General features: G+C 42.4%; 2 protein-coding genes across 22 annotated transcripts in view; one reads left to right on the top strand and one right to left on the bottom strand.

Moving 5' to 3' along the window:
- LOC105568302 (homeobox protein 5-like) overlaps positions 1 to 4,592 on the top strand; it is a 277,344-nt gene extending 272,752 nt beyond the window's left edge. For 10 of the 11 annotated variants that reach the window (XM_012023870.1, XM_012023869.1, XM_012023866.1 and 7 more), the window contains 2 exons: positions 1,871 to 2,088; positions 2,754 to 4,592. In XM_012023870.1, coding sequence (XP_011879260.1) covers positions 1,871 to 2,088; positions 2,754 to 3,029 — 494 coding nt within the window. In that variant the 3' untranslated portion in view covers positions 3,030 to 4,592. Of the gene's footprint in view, positions 1 to 727; positions 768 to 1,870; positions 2,089 to 2,753 lie in introns of those variants that run through there. The other variant, XM_012023873.1, reaches the window with a different exon arrangement.
- A 1,746-nt stretch (positions 4,593 to 6,338) lies between these two features.
- LOC105568300 lies at positions 6,339 to 20,630 on the bottom strand. Of its 11 annotated transcripts, none has more exons than XM_012023854.1 (6): positions 19,503 to 20,630; positions 18,197 to 18,850; positions 17,897 to 17,974; positions 12,644 to 12,894; positions 8,214 to 8,455; positions 6,339 to 7,816 (listed from the first exon to the last, which is right to left on the bottom strand). In XM_012023854.1, the coding sequence occupies exons 2-6, from the start codon at positions 18,405 to 18,407 to the stop codon at positions 7,813 to 7,815; spliced, it is 786 nt and encodes a 261-aa protein (XP_011879244.1). In that variant the 5' UTR covers positions 18,408 to 18,850; positions 19,503 to 20,630; the 3' UTR covers positions 6,339 to 7,812. The 11 variants fall into 11 exon arrangements, with proteins under 11 accessions (XP_011879244.1, XP_011879245.1, XP_011879248.1 ...); XM_012023855.1 differs by having other exon boundaries at positions 19,533 to 20,630; XM_012023858.1 differs by lacking the exon at positions 19,503 to 20,630 and having other exon boundaries at positions 18,197 to 18,279; positions 18,346 to 19,218.
- Positions 20,631 to 20,955: the final 325 nt, after the last annotated feature.

The following is a 20,955-nucleotide window of genomic DNA, read 5'->3' as shown; positions in this document are numbered from 1 at the left end:
TTAGATAAGACAGTTTAAGTTCGCTCTCTGTTCTTTTCTATGCTTGCGCATCGTGCTCGTTCGGAAATAATCGCCGACAAGCGCAACGCTTTCATTTCTTTTATACTTGAGAGAGAGTTCACGTGAGAAAAGCGGTTCACGCATCACACCGTTTTGCATCGACCGATCGACGTCCGGACGAACACGATGCTAAAACATACGGAATTATGTACCTTCCTTTGTAAACTTGTGCATATCAAACCTTGTACTTGATCCCGTGCTATGCCATACTCTGCTCTTCACGCAATGATGTGCTGTCATACCAATAAGAATTGCCTCTTTCCCTATCCTTCCGTTTTTCTCTTGACCACCAAAGAGTTCGTTTTCTTCAATTTCTCCCTCTTCTTTTGTTCAATATCTTTTTCCCCGTTTCGACCCCTTTTCTTTCTCAGTAATAAATGTTCCAGGTTTGCGAAACGAATATCGCAACTGATTAGACACGAAACGGTGAAAGGATGCCACAAATAGCTTATAAAAGAGAAAAAAAAGGAAGAAACAGAAGCAACACAGAATCGAATGTGACGGCGTTAATTTACATCTCATTTTTTTCCCCCCTCCCTTTCGATTCGGTCCCGCGCAGGAACCTCTTCCTTCGTTATGTACAAGACAGAAATGTAAAATCGAAAAAAACAATAACCGTATGTCTTAATGATGGAAAATAATATATTCTGATTTATTCTGGGATCAGCTCCTTTCATGTTGAGCTTGGAGCACGGTTACTTTTGAAGGTAAGGGACTGACGTATTCGCCACTTGTTTCCTATGTGTTTTCGATGTTACATTACAGAATCTCCACACACCAGTATTTTTACTTTTACGCGACGACGTACGAGTGTTGGCAATATTTGTGAATCGTACCTTTACGCACAGTACAAACAACCAGCCGTTAAAGCTTCTTCTCGCTCATTCACGCGCAACGAAGTGTCGCGCCGCGTTACCGACGCCAGCACTCGGTGTCCTCCGTACTTTTTTTTTTCTTCTATCTGGTATGATGGCACCTCACGCTAATTAACCCCGAAACACCCTGACATTGTCCCGATCATACCATTTCCACGGCACTCCTGTCAGGTTCGTGCGTTCTCTTACCGAGTCGGAGCACACGCTTGATCGAATGAGCCTCAAAGTGTCTCTCGCTTTTTTGCCGAGATGCGTTTATCACTTTGGCACGAACCGTACGCAGAAGAAACCGTACCGTCCCATTATCTCGAGACAGAAGCTACAAATGCAGTGACTTGGGACGAGCGAGGTGACGAGAGAAAAGAAAAGCAAAAAGAAAGAATAGTACAGTAGCAATCGTCGAAGGTCCGAACTATTTCATTCGGACCTGTGCAATCGCGACGTTTCGCAAACCGCTTCGCCTAAGTCGCTGCCTAATCCTTGACATAAGTTTCAAATGCTCGCCACATTTCCACCTCTGTACCGCGCAAAAGTACCCCCGTAAACGTCTCGTTTGGATTTTTCGATCTAACGTTTGTCGATCGTGAATGAAAAAAAAAAGAGAAAAGAAACGAAAAAAAAAAGAGTAAGACACGCCAGAATGCTTGTGATTCAAATACGTGAAAAATTCGTACGAGCTTCCGTCGGGCGTGGGAACTCGAGTCGTGGCAGTTTCTATAAGTTTTTCTCCCCCCCTCCCCATAGAATTTGTTACCCCATCACGTATCAGGGCCGCATTTTATTCGCATTCGTAAGGGCGCACGAATCGCCCCGTGCACGCTTGAATCGCGGGCGGAAATCCACCCGGAAATCGGGAAATATATGCGACATAATCTCTCTTTCGGCGGTGTTAACGGGCAGTCGATGAAACTGGACCGTGTCTGTCCTGTCCTCAGGGTTGGAAGCCGGTGGTCCGGCTCACGGGGGTGCGGTAGGCACGGGTCAGGGTAACTCGAGCGGTAGCGGGACCGCCGGTGTTCAGAGCGAGGATCTCTACACACTGGAGGCCGAGATCACCGAGCTCCAGAGGGAGAACGCCCGGGTCGAGTCGCAGGTCTTGCGCTTGCGCTCGGATATCACCGCTATGGAGAATCAGCTGAAGCAGGGAGATAAGGTCAGTGTTTGCTCAGTCGGTAGCGTACCGTGTGCCGAATAAATAAATAACAAGCGGTTAGCGCGCCGAAAAATAGGGACCTTGCCGTTATCGGGTAGACAGACGATCGCGTTTGCCTCGTCTCGATCACCCGCGCCGTTGAACCTTGCTCTTGCCAGTCAAATTGCTAAATGTTAATGCCGCGGTCAAATTATCACGTGGACTGTCACTTCGGCAATTCTTTCTCTCGATATTGTCATCCCATGGAGGATTCCTTGCCCAAGATAACGTATTTGTAACGTTGTAAATTTTTGTTATTAACCGTATGCTGGTACTGTTATAAGCGAGCTAACCGATGACTGATCAGTCCACTTCGCGTGTTGAAGGAACGTTTTCTAAATTGAACTAGAATAATTCATTGAACATCTAGATGGCTGTTTTTCTTGCAATTAGATTCCCGGCGAACACCAAGTAACAGTCACATAACATCAGTGTTATAATTTTCCACTCGCCCACCGTAACCGAGAAATGACCCGACGTCGTTTCGACGAATAATTTCTCACTGGCAAATTGTAATATCGATGTTACGTAAAGTGTTACTTGGTGTTGAGTGGATTATTAATCCACTGAATGAATTGAACGTAAACGAATGCTGACGAAAGCACCCTATCGTTTTGTTCTTGCAGGACACCGTAACGATAGCGCAGCGCAACAACAATCTGACCGAGTACTACCAGTCACTGCGTGACAACATGATCACTCTGCTGGAGCAGGTGCGAATACCGAACGCCCCGGGCGGGCCGCAGGAGAAGATGGGCCACGAGAACTTCGACAGCTACCTGACGAAGCTGCAGACTCTGTGCACCGCCGACGGCTACTGCGCCGACGAGAGCAACCGGCCGATTTACGAAACGGTCAAGACCGCTCTGCAGGACTTCACGGTCCTGCCGACACCCATCTGAGACCATCCTTAAAGATCGACGATCGGGTACTGAGCGTCGCTCTCGGGACCCGCGCGACCAAGCGATCCGGCGTATTCGTGACTCAGCGGGCCGCAGCACGTTCCGCTCTCGTCCACCTCGAGGACACGAGTGCGATGACGGAACGGTGCGGGAGAGAACGGTGCCCAGTTCCCGTATTAAACGTACACACGCGCATAGGCGCAAGGTATCAAGTCGACGTGAGAGCACGCACCTCGGATAGAGAGCAAGAGAAAGAGCGAGAGGGATTGATTCTCGAGGGAACTGCGTCGATCGTGACCGAGCTCCGCGGATCGGCCTATCGACTTGGGAGGAACCCGGCTCCGTGACGCGTGTGATTCATCCGGATGTTGTGGCGGATCATCCGGCCGTTAGCCGTGCGTCACGCGTACCTACTACACACTTGCGTACGTCGCTCGCGTGAATTTCGGACTACGTCACTTGGCGACGTCAGCTTGCGATCACGTGCGGATCGTCGGGTGACGATGCCGGTGAAAGTCGTCGCGGCCGGTCGAGCATGACGACCGGCCCGGGAGGCTGCTTAGGAAACGCTTAATAACGGCACCTAACCGGTACGACGGCTCCGTCGGAGCATCCGAACTGAGCGAAACGGACTACCACTTTGCGGGGGTTGCGACGTTGTCCCCGTAACGATATATATCTTTTGTACATAACGATGTCTTGCGTCAAGTATCACGATCGACCGCGCGGCCGCTGTCGCCGCCGATGTACATACACAGCGGGAGTAATTGCGTTTATATATTATTCGACAGGTTGATGGTCAAGTCGCTCTAAGTCGTGTAAAAATTCATTCGCGTTTTAGCTACGTATCGGACTCTCGCCACACTCAACGTTGCGTAACTGTTATCGCCGTTTAAGCGAGGTCAGCGTTTTACGAGGACCGGTTCCGCCGACGACGCTTATCTGCTGAAAATCCAAAGGCTACTTGCAACTACCGATTTATCGGCTACCTACCACCTAGTCACTATTATTATTATTGCTATTATGATCATCGCAGGTATTATTATTATTACTGTAACTGTTACAGCCAGCCGGATCTCGTTTTTAGCGACTAAATCAATCGTCATTATTGCTACCATTAACTCTTACTACTGTCGATAAAATATAGTCACGAAGTATACCAACGTATTTATATAATATTATCGAGTCTATAAGAAACAAAAGCGCGATGCGTTGTCCATAGGCTGTACATAGTCACAGAGATATACAATTATTATAAGGACAAGAATCGTTGCCGATAACGAGCTGCGATTTTGGTGCGACGACGAAGAAAGAGGAGGAGAGAGAGAGAGGGAGAGAGAGAGAGAGAGAAGGAAAAGAGAGAAATGCTCACGAGGTCATGCGTGACCTCTTCATCAACAGCTGTCAATCGTAAGTCCGATGCTCTGTCGAATTTATGCTTGTTCGAGGCGATTGATTCAAGTCTCGATCGTGTTTCATCAAGGACACAAGGAAGGACCGAGCCTCGCGTCTCTTCACGACACGACGCGACCAATTCGGTCGGAGAATATTCGTTCGTATGTGCAATAATTTCAGAATGCGTCGCATTCTCACCCCCCTTACCCCCACCCCCCCCCGCCCCGCCCCCCTGTATATTCGCGATCACTTACGACCGCGTCGCGTGAGACACGTGTACATTTGCATCGACGCGGTTTTATTATTGTTTCGTTGATCTGTTTGCATTTCCATTTATTTTATAGGTTTGTTTTTGCTGGAACGAGAAACGCGGGGGAAGCTACAGGAATTTGTAAATATCGAAATTTCGACTCCGAGAGTCATGGAGTCGCTTCTCGTCGGAGCTGTATGAATGTTATTATTACGGTAGGACATGCCAGAAATTTCCGTTTTCGCTGGTTGACTTCCCGCACGTAATTACGTGCAAGTCAATCGATCGACATAGATGCAAGTGACTTTTATTAACAGTATACTAACGCCTGAGAACCAAATCGAGATATATAACTTGTCTATGGATTCATCAGTAAATGTAGACGTAACTAAAAGGGAGAATTTGTTAATGAAGCGCTTATAGGTCTCGTTACTTTATCGTACGCGTATATTTATTATAATCAACAACAATTATACTGCCGAGAGAGACGCTCTCAATGTGTCATAATATATTTCAGATGGTTTTTACCATTTAATTTTCACGCATTCTTCATTTTTCTCTCTCCTCGAATTATTCTCGCACACGGACCGATAACGTCAAGATTATGGAATCATAAGATACGGATCGTAAAATAGCAGACATGTCGATCGGATAATCAGTGATTTTGCCGATATAATGCTGCATTATGTTAAAGTTATACTGTGTTCGCTGCAACTATGTGTATCAGACAATGTATATAAAGAGAAGGGGAAAATTAATTGTGTTTGTCTGGGATGCCCGATGAGATTGGGAGAGGCCGCGTGCAGAACAAGTAAATATACTTTAACCAACCACCGTGTAGCGAGAGTAATAACAAATTACAGATAGCGATAGTCGACCGACAATTATGAATAACCTTGACGTTATAATTATTCTTGTCACTATCATTGTCATTATAATTACGGTTACCGTTGTCACTGTCGTCGAACAAATTTCTTTTCCACATCGAGTCAGCACAATTGGCATTGGCAAAGGGAAAGAGGTAAGAATGAGCGGGAGAACGGGTGACCAACGGTCAACAGTCACTACATTCTGACATTGCAACGGAATTTATCTCCAGCCCCGTTGCGTTGCAATCAGTATACTCTGCGATATTCATTAGTATCGCCATCGACTAGTCTTGATTATTATTGTTATTACTATTATTATTGCTATTATTGTCAGCATTATTTTATTATTATTATTGCTATCAATTTATTATCGCTATTATCGTTACGTTTTCGTCACTATTGCGATTATGATTGTTGCCGTTAATAAAAATCTACAGGTATATAAGTTCAATAACATGCTTTAAGTAAGTATAAATGTTACTCCGATTGAATAAAGGGTATTTATCGATGAATACTAATCATTTCTCCTTCTATATCGTACGAAATATGCTTTTAGTGCTCATTCTTCACGTTTCGTAAGAGGCAAAATGTTATGTAATTTACGTGATAGAAGAGAGGAGAACTAATTGATAATAGCGGCAATGGCTCTATCAACACCTTACAAATATATATTTTTATATTAATGTTATACTAAATGCAAGGTAATGTACGTAAGATAGATGAGTAGCACGCGATGTTCTACACGATATGACACTTGGCAGGAAACAATGGTAATAGGAAGACACGAGCGAGCAATAGGGAGAAATTTGCCGTAGAAAAATCTCGTATTTTGTATTTGCACTTTCGATATAAAAAAAAGTCTTATTTTACAAGCATCGCCATTGCATTCGACAGTGTTGCTTCGTAATATCTACACGTATATATGTATAATAGTATATATCACAATAAAATGGACGTGCGAATGGCTTTCGCATGAGTGTGCTGTGCGCGCGTGTGTGCGTATTTAAAGAGACAGACACTGAAATGATATGGCAGAAGATCATTCTTCAGTAAATTATACGCGCAGCTGAGCTCGCTGCGCGCTAAATGCTCTATTACTGTGATTCCTCGCCGGGATCATCGTGGGACGCGCCTCCTCTTCGGATGCGCGTCGCGGCCCCGACAGTGTCCCGGAGTGAGAAAATCTGTCGCGGGCATTTCCCATCGCGATATAAAAACAAAGTCACGCGGGTGACCGAATGGTGAACAGTCGAGCTGCTTACTTGGAGGGTGACGCGGGTCAAATACTTGGACACGGCGAATCTTAAATATTATATTATATGAGGATAAATCGATACGATTTACGTGCTTTAGCGTGATCCCCCCCCACCTTCAATTTGCCCCCGCGTCACTTTTCAAATAGCGCGCGAACATAATGAGATGAATTAAAAATGCATATTCTAGAAAACACGTGTTTGCTCCGTCAATTAATTTTAAGAGACCACCGTTTCTGCAGATCGGCATCGGTTAGGCGCGACTCGAGTCGTCGAAATTAAATGAACCGCGAGCCGAACGGAACGGCCAGAAGTCGTCAGCTTCATTCTCGCGGTTACAGAACCGGCCCGGCAAATAGCGTTGATAGAAATCGCGGACTCTGTGACATAATCCATCGCGGATGAATTCTCGCTGAGACGATCGTTGGATTACATCGAAAATGAGAAAGGAGCGCGATACGTATCGCCCCTTCGTGCACTTCCATTTTCTCAGATGCGCGCGATTCCGTGAGATCCGACACTTTCGACGGATGAAAAAGCGAAGCTCGGAATCGTGAAGTAATTCGAGAGTAGCCGCGAATCTCCGGGCCGCGTCGAGTAAGCTCGAATATCGGCCGCGATCAAAGCGGGCTGCGTTCAACGACTTCCTGGAACGCGGCGGGACGTCGTCGCAGTGACGTTGTTACAAAGGAAGAGTTAATCGTACTAAGCAATGTCGGTGCCGACGGTTCGCAGTGTCTAATAGATAATAATCTAAGCAGTCGTTATCTAAGGCGTCGCGAAGAGATCCTCTTTCGATTCTTGCTCGTGGAAAATGTTGAGCAACCTTTGAATGGTTCAACTTCCACTCGCCCCTCTCACATCTCGTAACGACGAGAGTATACAACGGAATTGTCGTATTATTCGTGGTCCACAGACGCGATCGCTCTTCGCATTTGACAATGGTATACGTCGATCCTGCAATCCACGTTCGCAGACCTGCGTATTCATTGGTCTCTATCTTCAGCGCTGTAGTCTCACCTGGAATGAAAAGGAACTCATTCAAGAGAAGGCTCTTTTTACGCATTCAGGAAACACTCTGCCGTGATTATAATTAAAATCAAGTACAATCAACGGCTACGGAATAAAAATTAAACGAAGCACGGGATTCTTGTGTGTCGAGATCAGACACATCAATTTTACTGAGCTGAAAGAGAAAGAGAGAGAGTTTAAACGATAATACGCAACAGCTGTCTCTCTCCCAGTCTCTTTCAGCGAGATGACGTTAGTCAAGGCTTGTGTCCACGAAGCTAGAACTTGGTCCAAGCCGCAAGCTGATTTGGCTAGACTTGGACCAAGTTTTAGCATCGTGGACACAGGACTTTAGCCGCGTGGCAACACGCGCATGCATCGCTCAGAGATTTATGAATATTTCTACCTCGCGTACGGCGGTGGCGGCGTTAGAGTTGGAGAGACGATACTGATGGTCGTCGGGATGACTTGTCCTGAGGATAACGGCGGCGTGCCGCCATTACTCAGTCTGATTAATTGACTAGGATTTAGCTTGATAGCGTCATCGTAGCTCGGTGGCGCGTCCGTCACCGCCTCGTAATCCGGCGGCTTCTGCCTCGACACGCCAGGCGGTTCCTCGATGGAAATCACGTGGATCGGGTCATCGATCTGTAAAACGAGGCGAGATCGGTTGAGTTAACTTCGGCGTATCGTAGAATTCAATTGCACAACTTTGCGGGATTCTACAGCTCCGTCGTTTACTTTCAGTTTCTTATTTAACCGCAAGAATTTACGTCAGCTACATTTAATCTCGATCGCGTTTGCTGCTCGTTCGTTTAGAAAGATCTATTACGTTTTGTCAATTGCCATTTTAAACTTCCCCGAAGATCGCTGCCTCGCGGGTCAATAAGATTGCCGATTTCCGTTCAAGTCCCCGCGCGACTCGGACGTTCGGTTCAAATTCCCCGATGATAGCGAGCGCGGGCTCGCGAGGTAGAATACGTTGCACAGTTAATCGCCATGGAAATACCTCGTCGTCGGGATCTATTTAAAGTATCCAGATCGCGACGCGCCGGCCTCGCGGTTCCCGCGATATTCTACGTGCCGCGTTATAAGGATATTCACCCGGAAGTGCACATCGCGCTATATTCGTCGTAGGTCGTCTATAGATATCTACGTACCTAGCTCTCTCGCGGTGTCTTCGGAAAGCATTGTGACCGGCTGAATGTAAGTCGCGAAAGGGCGCACGCGATATACATATAAGGTGACGTATGAGGCGCGCGCGCGCGCGCGGACGACGAGAATAGCCGCGGCTATTTGCGGTGGTAAAAAAAGCCCCGCTGGAAAATTGCATAATGAGCCTAAGTGGAAACGGCGAGGTGAACGGCTGCGACCCCAGGGTCCCCTCGCGGCCCCACGAAATTCTTTCCCGCTGAAACGCGCGCGATTATCGCCGGCGAGCGGGCCGCGAGCTTGACCTCGAAGATTCGAAGAAACAACATTCCGCGCTGTTTATATTTGCTCGGGCATGAAAATGATGTCCCATGCCGACGCTACACGTCACCTCGATGTACAAACACACGTCCAAGTCGTGATAATTGGATCGCGAGAGAAGTGCGACGCCAGATGATAAGTGAAAATCATCGCGGTGCCGCGGTGCCTCTGGCACGCAAGAGACGTCTAATGAGCGAGATTAATTTTCATTGCGAACACTTATCCAACGGTCAATTGACTCGCGATTGAAATGCGCGCGATGGGACTGTCGAGCGATCGATAGAAATTAGAGTCCGACCGAAATTTCGGTTTCGGTTTCGGCCATTTTCGGCCTAAAATCAAGATTTCGGCTTGATTTCGGTTTCGTCCGAAATAGAGAGAAAATTTCGGACGAAACCGAAATCTCTAATAGAAATCGATCTCTCTCGAATTCGCGCGGGGAATTCTCAGATGCACTTGGCGGCCCCACGTGTCGTTGAAAGATTAGAAAATTGCGCGTAACGTTGCAATGTCGCGCGACCAGTCTTTTAAGTTTGTTGAAAAAAACTCGCCGAGTGCCCGTGCCCTGACTTCCTTCTTCAGAAGCTGCGTCCGCGATAAGTCGCTATCTCAAAGGTTATCGAGCTTCGGGGGAAAAAAATTAATCACGTGCCGATTTAAATGGACTTCTGAGAATCAGGCGGCACTTGCATTTCTCGATTTGGGGAACACCCAGATCTACAATAGATAGAGACCGGGCACGATAAGGCCGCGGGTAAAGCCAAGACATACATAATTAAATGTGTCACGCGTTCCTTAACAATGCAAGCGAGCGATAAACAGGTATAGGATTTGAACTGACGTCACGTAACTAATAGTGCGAAGATAGCGAGCGTTGCTTGCGGTCCCAGATGTCGCGCTTCGATGACAAATTTACTTCGGATTGCCCGATTTCAGATTCCTGATCAGATCTGTAAGGCAACAGTAAATATGCCCAAGGATAAGCGATGATAAATATAGATTGGTACACATGTTTCCGGGTGAATATCCTTATAGCCAGCAATCGACATTAGAGACTGCCACGACCTCCTTTGCCGATGTGCACTATATCTTTTTTGCATATACAATGTAACGAAGCATAAAGAACGGACAGGCAAACATTTGAAAATGGACAGGCCGTTTATTTTATGTAGAGAATATCCATCGATAATTCCACGGAGAAAAATGCCTCGTGGACTTAAAATAGTTGGCTAAAAAGATAAGATGGAGGGAAGAGAAACGAATATGTATCTCTCGTACAATAAATGAAGTAGAGAGAAGTAAAGGTTTGCGATATAATCAAGTAATCAGTTCTTGCTAAATAATCATCGATTGTTGCTAATATTATAAATATCTCTACCGTGTAAAAATCATGAGAATAAGCTGAACGATGCAAAACCTACGCGCAGAGAACTTTCTCTTGAAGTTTATCATGAAAATCATGTAAACGTGGGACAACGTGGCATTTTGGAAAATTTTATGAGAGTTCTTTTTACATTTTATTAGTAAAATGTATATTAAGTATAATTACTAGTAAAATGTGTGGTAAGATTTCAGAAAACTCTCACAAAATTCTTCAAAATGCCACGTCGTTCCACGATAAAATAATTTTCAGAGTGAACTGTAAAAGAAAATTCTTTCCGTGAACGAATTCTCTCGCACAATAAATGCTGATCAGACCCGCCGATAACAACGATGTATTGAGTAGATACCGCAGGAAAAAAGAAAGAGCATGAATCACTCGAATCAATATCACAATATGTCTGCTATAATAATGCTGACCTCTTACACGAAGGATAATATTGTGCCGGCAATTCAAGGAAAATCGAAGGCGTTCGTGGGATCGCGTAATATTTTCGTCATTCGACATCGAAAGGAGGAAACGATAGCAACGTGACGCAATCGTGACTTCGCGACGTTCCGTGGACGCGAGTCTTGAGGCTTGAACACAATGCCAGGCAACTGGCAGCAGGAGCAGGGAACAGAACTTCTGACGCGTTGGATTGGTTGGAGGAAAATTTCCGACGAGTCCAACGCGGCAAAAATTCTATTCCCTATTCCTATCGCCTGTTGCCTGGCATTGTGTGATAGGCTTTAGTCTCGCGATCAGAAGACTTCTGTCGCCTGAAATTTTTACGGCATCCGCCAACATCGGGCGCATGTTTGCCGGCGAGGAAACGTGTGACGAGCGCGGGGCGTGTTTGCCGAACATTTCGATGATTTATGAACATTACGATGTATTATCTGATATGTATGAAAGGTGTACTCTCTTTATCTTTTTCTCCTTCTTTTCTTTTTCGTATCTCTCGCTCCCTCCGGGCTCCGTTCGAAGAAGGGGGGGAAAAAAAGGCATGGGCTATAGATCGCGAGTGTATTATTAAGCTTCTTCTTATTCTGTCCACCGCCGCTGGTAATTGCGGCTTACCGCTAGGCTAGGGTGTATCTATAGATAATACGCGTTCGTGGTCTATAATAGGGGGTTGACCCGGATCGATCTAAAAACGTTTTAATCTCAGGGGCCTTCAACCGCGCCGGCGACCTGCATCTTTTTGGATGGAGCCTAAAGAGATCGCGTGTGATAGATGTTCACTCTCAACACCGGCGGTCTTAGAACGCCTAGCGAAATTGGTTAGTCTAAATGCAAAACTCTCACTGAAGTGAAATATTAGTTGCATCGAGGGTAACATTAATAAAATTAGCAATGCAGAGTCACTGACAAATAACAATTAACAACGAACAAGGGAAAAAAACCGTTTCTACGGAAGGAATATATCAAATTGAGTTTCGAAGTTGTCCTTTAGAGATAAATTTTGAATCTAATTTAATTCTTTTTTCAACGAAGCAAATATGTTACGTAAGAATAAGAAGGTAATACTCGGATGTAGTTAGTTTAGTCTAATTTATTATTTTAGTACTCGAGAAGTGATTCGAAAAGGTGTTTAGAATGTTTGCAATTTACTGCCACACCTTTTGTAATTTGTAAAAATTTAAATTTAATAGAAAACTGACATAGCGAACTGAAAGACAACGATATCACTTTGCAATGTTCGTTCAATGTCGAATTACTCCGTGGCGTTCGCAAAGTATAAGGAGCTAATAATAATTATTGCATTCTGAAGGCGCACATACGGAACTTCGCGTGGCAGCGGCGATGATTAATGAAGGCAGATTTTTAAAAAAAGAAAAGATTAATTATATCGGGAAAACCGGCAAATGTAGATTCGCGTTGACGTATGAATCATAGCTCTAATTTCTGCCCTGACGTGGCTTTCTTCCAAGTTTGTCCCGAACTAAATGAGAATTTTGTTTGACGGGGCAAATAAATTGGCCCGGCCCGTGAATTACCTGTGCCGTGATCGGATGGTTCGTGTGTTGCGTGTGCGTGCTCGTCCTGGTCGGCGGTGCGTGCAGCCAGCAGCACATCGCGGCGCAAATGAGGAGAGCCCCGGCGACTATGCAGGCGACGCCGACGTAACGCACCGGCTCAACGTAGTTCTCCGCTAGGCCCAACCAGTTGATAAGAGCCCCAACGCATAGCAGGACCATCCCGTACCGATACGGACGTTGCGATCTCCGTGATTCCTCCAGAGACATAGCTGGAACACGGAATATGCGTTTCTGAAAAGTTTTAGCAGCGCACGCCGGCAGATGTGTCGAACATAAAATAGATTTCCCGCGACGATACTTCGCGTGCGGATCTCTTACAAGGATTATTTTAATCTAGATTTTACAACTTTTCATTTAGGAGCAAAATATTCCTTTCTCTATAATAAATATGATTGGCGCTATATCGATCCTAATTTATGATACATTCAAGTGTAATAGCATTGGATCCGGAAAGTTCCTCTGTGGGTGCTGGGACATATCGGACAGAACACCCTGTTTGATTTGGCGATGTTATAAATAGATCGCGAGACAGTCGCTATCAATCACTTGATTTGTAGGGAATGGCATTCGTGAATACGAAGTCGGAGATCGTTTCGTTTAATATGAATGATGTTAGTATAAGAGTTGTCACAAAGCCATGAGAACGTTCTGCTGCTGCTATAAAAATTTAATAGTGCGTAGACAATACTTAATTGAATATACGTTCCAAAGTTGAATTCGTGAGTATGTACAGTTGTCAAACACAATTATTGATACATGTATATCCGATTGATTCCTCTAATAAGAGTCCAACGATAAAGTGAAACTGAGCTAAAATGTTATTTAGCCCCGATTCCATTGCGTCTAATACGAATGTATCTTGTTGAATATTCTTTTTCGATTAATAAGTTATATAGAACTCGAGAAGCTTAAACAGGTTTCCGAACAGTTGATAGTTAAATAATAATAATCGGTGAGCCACATTTCGCAGAATAACGGGGAGAAAATTTCCACGCGCAAAAAATTTCCGCACGCTCTCCTTCCTCAAAAGATTGGCGAGTTCTATTGACGCAAATTGCGATTTTATTAAGATGCCGTTTGCTAACAATATCGACGAAAGCAGAAAAGTGTTTGCCGAGAACAACTTGACAATAGACACGCCACTTTCGAAAGTGGGTTATTCGTACAAAACTCCATTATTCATCCACCCCTTGTGAACATCAGGAAGGGCGACAAGCAGTGACGTCAAGAATTAGATGGGCAATAAATAATGCTCTCTCGAGCAGAATTAGCCAGTGGGCGCGCCCTGATATATTTTCGTCTCGTAGACGTTCACCGTTTTATTACCACCTCCTCTGACATCGAATACTTAATAAGGTTACTCGCAATTAACAGAAGGCCGAATAGAAATGCGTGGCACAATTAAAATTCACTTGCCTCGAGACCACATAGAAAGCGTCGAAAAAGTTAGACCCAGTGCAGCTGAGTTGCTCAAGAAAGTTGAAAGAGTTAAACTCTCTCCCTATAAATAAAATATAACTGCTAGCAACAAATCAAAAATCCGCGAGCACTTCATTTGAAAAGCGGACTTTGTCCCAGCACGTGTAATCTTTAATAATTTCAAGATTTCGATAACCCTGACTGTTTTATCGTTGGAAATTCTCATGCCCGTGTATGCGACACTCATATAATGTTATGATAGTATACCCAAGTGTGATTGCATAAATGGCAGCTGCTAATATATAATTGCATTCGAATCCATCGCCGTACTAATAATTTATTTAGGAACTTAATTCATCAGCTGAACTTATCATCCTTACATAATTCATTGGTCGAGCAGCTATAAATATTCTTCGATTATCTACAAAGTAGGCTACATGCAAATGATTATAACGCGTAGATAAGCCGTGTCGACATTACGAGACGATCGATACTCGTCACGTCCATACTTCAGCATTAAATCGTTATAATCATATTTCTAATAACAATAACATCGTTATTGGCGTAATTATTGATGAAAGCGCTCATTCCGCTTTTACGTCGCGAAAGTAAAGCGCGAAAGCCTATTTCTAAAACGACATGCTCTAAAAAACAATACAATTACGGTGTGTACCGTGGCAGATATCGCGTCCATAATTATTGCTGTAACGGCACAACTAATTCCACTTCAATCCACATTAACATTACTGACATAAATATTAATATTAATCGGAAACAGTACAGAGAATTCCGACAACGCGGTAGTGTCTTTTTCAAGCTCGAGCGCATGCAAATTAATACAACGCTATTCCTATCGTGTGACTTATTTAATAAATAACGCGATTCAATGTCGTTCCTTGAAGTGAAGAAAAAGTGTTTGGTATTTTGTTTTTCCATTACCGCGCCTCGAAGTTACCAGTCTTCAAAACAAGTTTGCTACGCAAGTTTAATTAATTAACATACTATAATTATTTTACCGCTGGACTCGTCCATAGTGTTTGGCTAGCCGGAGTGGTATGCCAATAATATAGACGTCTCTCGACTAGCAAATTTTCCCGACGACTAACATATCGCGTCGCGGACTGCAGTATATAAGGCGGCACGAATATAATAGAGAGAGAGATCGTTCAATTCCGCGAGCGACGTACGATTATACGATCCGTTTCCGAGCGCGTCACCGAAATCGTAAAGATAAAATTTTATTTTTGAAACGTTATCGCTGCGCGATCAGCATCCAGGCTCACCTAGACACGTGAGAGGACGCCGTAAAATCGTCCCACCACGATGATACGCGACTTTTCTTTTTGCACGCGTCTAGATGTAACATCAACCAAGATATACACGCGTCGGGCAGACTCCGCATGCGTGCACAAACCAACGCAACGACGCGGCCGCGAAATTAATTCCAATTTACATACATACTCGAGAAGCGACATCCAAGGACGTAACTTGTACTACGAACCTCTTCAAGAGGCTAGACTACGTACAATGAAGTGCAGGATATTGGTTAAACACAAGCTGTTCTGATGTAGATGTGCCATATTTTGTTTAAACTGCCATAAGCTATGGACAGAGAGCATATACCAGAGGTTGCGTCGCAGTAAAAAGGAGTTCACGATTGGGCAAGCTCGATCGTTGCCTTTTCGGTTTTGTCACGAGGGTATTTCGTCGGTGACTTTTATTCCGTCCAAGTGCATATCCATTTTAACAGTGTAATGTATCGTGTAGTTAGGCCAATGTTTCAAGACCATCCAAGGGTTTTTAATAATGTACCCGAGTAATGAAACTAAGAATGTTGCTGCATTAATCATTCTTAAGTTTTGCAACAGACTTTCTTGCGCAGGCTAAAAGCAAAACAATTGTAAGATGTAACGTATAAATAAGATAGATAATAAAATTGTTTCTCGGACACTTTTTACTTAGTATTAAAAGCTTAAAAAATTTAGAAATAATAAATTGGAAACTGTTTGAAAAATATTGTTGAAACAGATATTTATCGATTATGCAATTTAATGATAACTCGATTGCAATATTGAGATACTAATATGACGTAGTTATCGTCATTCAATTCACTGTAAACGTAGAAATTGCTTCTAAGAACGAATGACGTTAAATGGCAGTGTCTAGTATCTATTGAATTTAAAAAGAACATATGTATGTTTTATTAGTATTGAATTTCACTAATTTACATCAATCTTTCATTTCTTTCATCGTGCTTCTTCTAGAGCATTTAATATGTTTTTTTTTAACATTTTTTTGTCTTACACATAGACGTAGATTCAAGGATACGTTTTCATGGAAAAAATCGACACGTAACAGCCAGATATATTTTGTGTCGCACGTCATCTCAGTCACATAGCGCTATTTTTATCGTAAACCAGTTGATGATGCTTTTTCTTTCAGAACAGCAAAAAGCAATCAATCGAACGATTAACTGTGCAACATTTTAACGAGTAGATATTGTATTGCACGTGAAAGAAACATTTTACAGGATATTGAACGTAAACTCTAACGGTTTTTCATCAATTACGTTCCACAGGAATTATGCAATATCTAAATTTGTTGACGTAACGAATAAATTCAGATACGGAGATATTGTTACATTGATAAATTAAGATAGATCTTATCGTTTCCGGTTTCATGCGGTGTCACCTATTCAATCCGGGGGTCTACAGCTGACGGTGTCAAAAGTTCGCTGAGGCGGTTGATATTTTATACTTTGCGAGTTCCTCTCTTGACACACTGATGGTCATAAAAGTGGCGGCCGTTGGTAATGATAATAAAAGAGAATAGCAAGTAACATTATTGTAGCAATTACTGGTAAATTACGCTTGTAAATTTGCGCTGCTGTACATTGCGTAAAATTATCGTCTCGATAATCGAGCGTTTGAACATGGAAAACGTTATAACGCGTCGAATAAAACGGATAGAATTGAGTTGACGTAAAAAATTATACGTTGATCCAATAAAAATTACGAGAAAACCGTTACTTCCGCGAAACGCTCGCCATTTTTAGTTTTAACTGATTGGAGATAACTTTTCGTGCGTCTCTGTGCGATTATTTAAATGCATCTCCCAACAAAATTTGTCGGAATAACGTTGGTTAATATTTGAAAAAATAAATAAAGATTGAAATTTTTTCAGGTTGCCAGTAATAAATAACAAAAGGCAAAATTTAGCCGACCTTAACTGGCCGGTGTTTAAAATAATAAAAATAAATAACACCACGTTTCGATCTAATAAATATTTAACGAACGCAAATTCCTCTTCGTGCAACGTTAATAGCGTGTATGATAATAATAAATTCAAAGTGAATGCCATTTTTACACTAGTTTTCATTCGTGCGTTAACAAATGTTGCATTATCTATTATCTGATTCACAAATAATTCAACCGTTGATTAGGCACGTATAGCTCGTCCTTACTTGTTTGTCGTTTGTTTGAATACTTCTATAAACACTTCTATCTTAAATTCACTTCGCAGAAGAAAGGAAATACTTATTTATTACTAAAATGATATCTCGCATGTCTGCTCGCATCAGCAAATTGCGTACAACATTTGAGGCAACGTAAATAAGCGTGATAAATCAATGATGCGTGACAACACGCGCGCATCTGATGATTTATAGCGCGCAATCACGCACCGCATGAAATTATTTCTGTGACAATAAAACCAATTTTCTCCACCTTTCATACCAACATTAAAAGGTTTCACATTCAAACGCGCTTCCGTATATTATTTATACAAGCCTACCATATCTACCGTTCCATAAAAGCTGCAAGTCGATTTGGCTATGGCTTGGACCAAGTTTTAGCATCGTGGACACAGGCCCTAAGAGAGGCAGATAATAGTGTGGAGTTTCAAGATTCGATCTAACAGTCAAAATGACATTAAATTTGGAATCACTATAGCAAGACAAGTATAGCGCTGGAAGAGAAGCTCGAAAAAAGTAAATATATTATAGGATGAAAAAGAGCTTCATGTAATAAAATTGTCAATAATTATCAAAAGAGGAATATCCCATCAATCACTATTATATCAATAGTGTACGACCGCTAACGGCGTCGAATTCCAGCGTTAACTGTTGCACGCCAACGCGAGCTGTTTTACTGAAGAACGATTGCACCGATGACCATCTAAAAGAAACATTCGTTGATACACTTTTCACTTTTTGCCGTGCCCAAGAAGTCAAGTGAACATACTGTCGTACGTACTTCCCGGCCGTTGGTGGATCGATCCGTCTGTGCTTTCGTGCATTTTGCATTTTATCGAACGGTCACCCCAGACCGCACGCGTGCGTGACGGATCTCTTCTATATTTACACATGCATGCGTCCGGGGCCTCGTATTCGTGTCGGACCCCCGTGAAACGGTCAGAAAACGGTCGCGACTCCTACGTCAATGGCTTTGCGGGACGGCGGTGCGATAGTTACATGGTTACCCGTTCGCTTACATGGTTCAACCTTAACCCGGTTTCGCACCTCGCACACGGTAGCGGTAGATAAGTAAATGGTCGACTTTACGCACAACGGCTGTCGCGCGAAGACGGGTGAAAAATATCCGCGAGAACGGCTTTATTTACTATTTGCGTATTCTCGTGTCTGTACTTGCATAACTTTTCCGATCCGTATGATCTATGTGGCTCGCATTTTTCTGCCTCGTCTATTTTACGACACACCGCGTTCGTTATTTTTGCCATGAGATATTGCTGTGAAGAGAGATTGGCGAAATTTATAGCTAGAGAAGAGAAACCTTGCAGATGAGATACAGCTCATCATTTTATTTCTTCAAAACTATAATTCGATATAAAACACGCGGAGAGAATTTTCTTGGAAAATTTATCCTGAAAATTACGTATTCGTGGGACAGCATTTCGAAGAGATTTATGAGGGTTTTTGGAAATTTTACCATACATTTCACTAGCAATTATACTTCGGCCGGTATTTATAGCCAGATCCCAGGTAGCCCAGCATTTTGACGTCAAAATGACGACGAGTTACATCAGCTAGCAACTTGGGATCTTATATTCAAGACCGTCTTAAGATCATCTTTAGATGCTTCGTAGCCAATGAAATACAGCGTTTTTAGATAAATTTAAGACGGTCTTAAAAATAAGACCTGACTATGAATACCGATCTTAGTATACATTTTACTAATAAAATGTAAAAAAAACTCTCAAGTTCTTCAAAATGCCACGCCGTCCTACGATCACATAATTTTCAGGATTTAAGAGAAAATTCTCTCCGTGTAGGCACAAACATCCGCCAACTTGTTTAAATTATTTTATTTTATATATTTATAATTGTGCGAAAGATTTATTATATATAAGTCATTTTTTAATTCGACCAATCGAATATTACTGAATTATGTGTAGACGTGTTTTTACAAACAAAATTTAAAACGCATTTCTTTCTCGTTGCTATGAAGAGTAACGGCGAAAATATGGTATTATTCGGTGGCACTCATGTTATCACGCGGTAAGGGGTTTTTATCACGCTCCTACGTGTGTAACACTGCACGAAAGCTGATCACGACTGCAAAAATTCGACGAAGAGATGCAATAATACATTCATGATATACTGCGTCGCTGATATAACGCGCGTTATCGCGCTTTCATAGACTCAACACAAACATTTGTGTCATAATGGCAAATCCTTTCAATTATTCACTTGTGAGATTATTCATACCTTTTTGAAAAAGATCGCAGACTAAATCACGAAGAATATACAAGCGTATAAAAAAGAAGTTTGTAAAAATATATCGGTTCTAAGAATTGGACGTCTACTTATTGTCATATCTCGAAAACATTGTTTGCAGTTTTATAGAATACGATACGATTGTTAAAGAATCACGCGCGCAAATTGTATTTAATTTGCACAAATAGAATTATCCGCGGCATTAAGCAAACAATACTCAAAATGCGGGAAAAGGGAATATTTGCAGATATAAAAAATACCTGCATACCGCGACATTTTAGTAATGTCACACGAGAATAAATACAGCTTTTAACATTTCCAACTGATATGAAATATATGCAGTCATTTCTCGCGTGTATACTTAAAACAATATATACGTTCATAATTCATACTTTTGCACCTGCGGAACATAAAGAACACGATAAGGAGACGGCAGACACGTTCTTCGTGAACCAATTCGTCTTTGAAATTTTAAGGCACGTCTGTTATGCGACCGTGTCGCAACAATGTCTGCCTAACGATGGTTTATAACGAATTGAGAACACCCAGATATACATATTAAATACTTTTGCGTGATTACTCAATTAAGCTGAAGAGATTACTTGCAAGTGCTGAGCCAGAGAAATAGAAATACTTGCAATCAAATTGCACTCTAATCAAAAGCAATTTAATTTTTTATTACAAAATTTCTATTACTAATTATAACAACTCATTTTAGCGATAACATTTTTGTAGTACTTAACTATGTACGAAATAAAATGACACATATAGTAAGAGGTAGATTTAAAGTACGCGCGATTGTGAAAAACATTAATGAAAGGATATAAGAAATTTCTCTATATTTCGTACAGTTAATAAACAAATATTAATTTTTATAATGATATATTAATGATAACTGTACACAATATGAATCTGAAAAATTTTTTATGATACCGAGATATCAGTTATTCACTAAAAAACCAGACATATTTTAATTATTTTCATTAGTATTCACTCGACGAGTGAAAAATTGCATTTATGTATAATTTTTCGTTTTTTATAAGCAATATATTCCCAATGTTGTGATATGTGCAGGTGTAGTCTCAGAAAAAAGATGAAAATGATGGACGATACGATG

This window comes from Vollenhovia emeryi, unplaced genomic scaffold, assembly GCF_000949405.1.
Source record: "Vollenhovia emeryi isolate VEMERY1.0 unplaced genomic scaffold, V.emery_V1.0 DF939130.1, whole genome shotgun sequence".
Lineage (NCBI taxonomy): Eukaryota > Metazoa > Arthropoda > Insecta > Hymenoptera > Formicidae > Vollenhovia > Vollenhovia emeryi.
Note: the sequence above shows the minus strand (reverse complement) of the source record. Positions and strands in the feature narration are given on the sequence as shown.

Coding starts and splice junctions, on each gene's coding strand:
- LOC105568300 (XM_012023854.1), bottom strand. CDS start 18,407: ATGCAAAATGCACGAAAGCACAGACGGATCGATCCACCAACGGCCGGG. Junction 12,895..17,896: donor TTTATGGAACGGTAGATATG/GTAGGCTTGTAT, acceptor TCCGTGTTCCAG/CTATGTCTCTGGAGGAATCA. Junction 8,456..12,643: donor ACCATCCGATCACGGCACAG/GTAATTCACGGG, acceptor CTCGTTTTACAG/ATCGATGACCCGATCCACGT.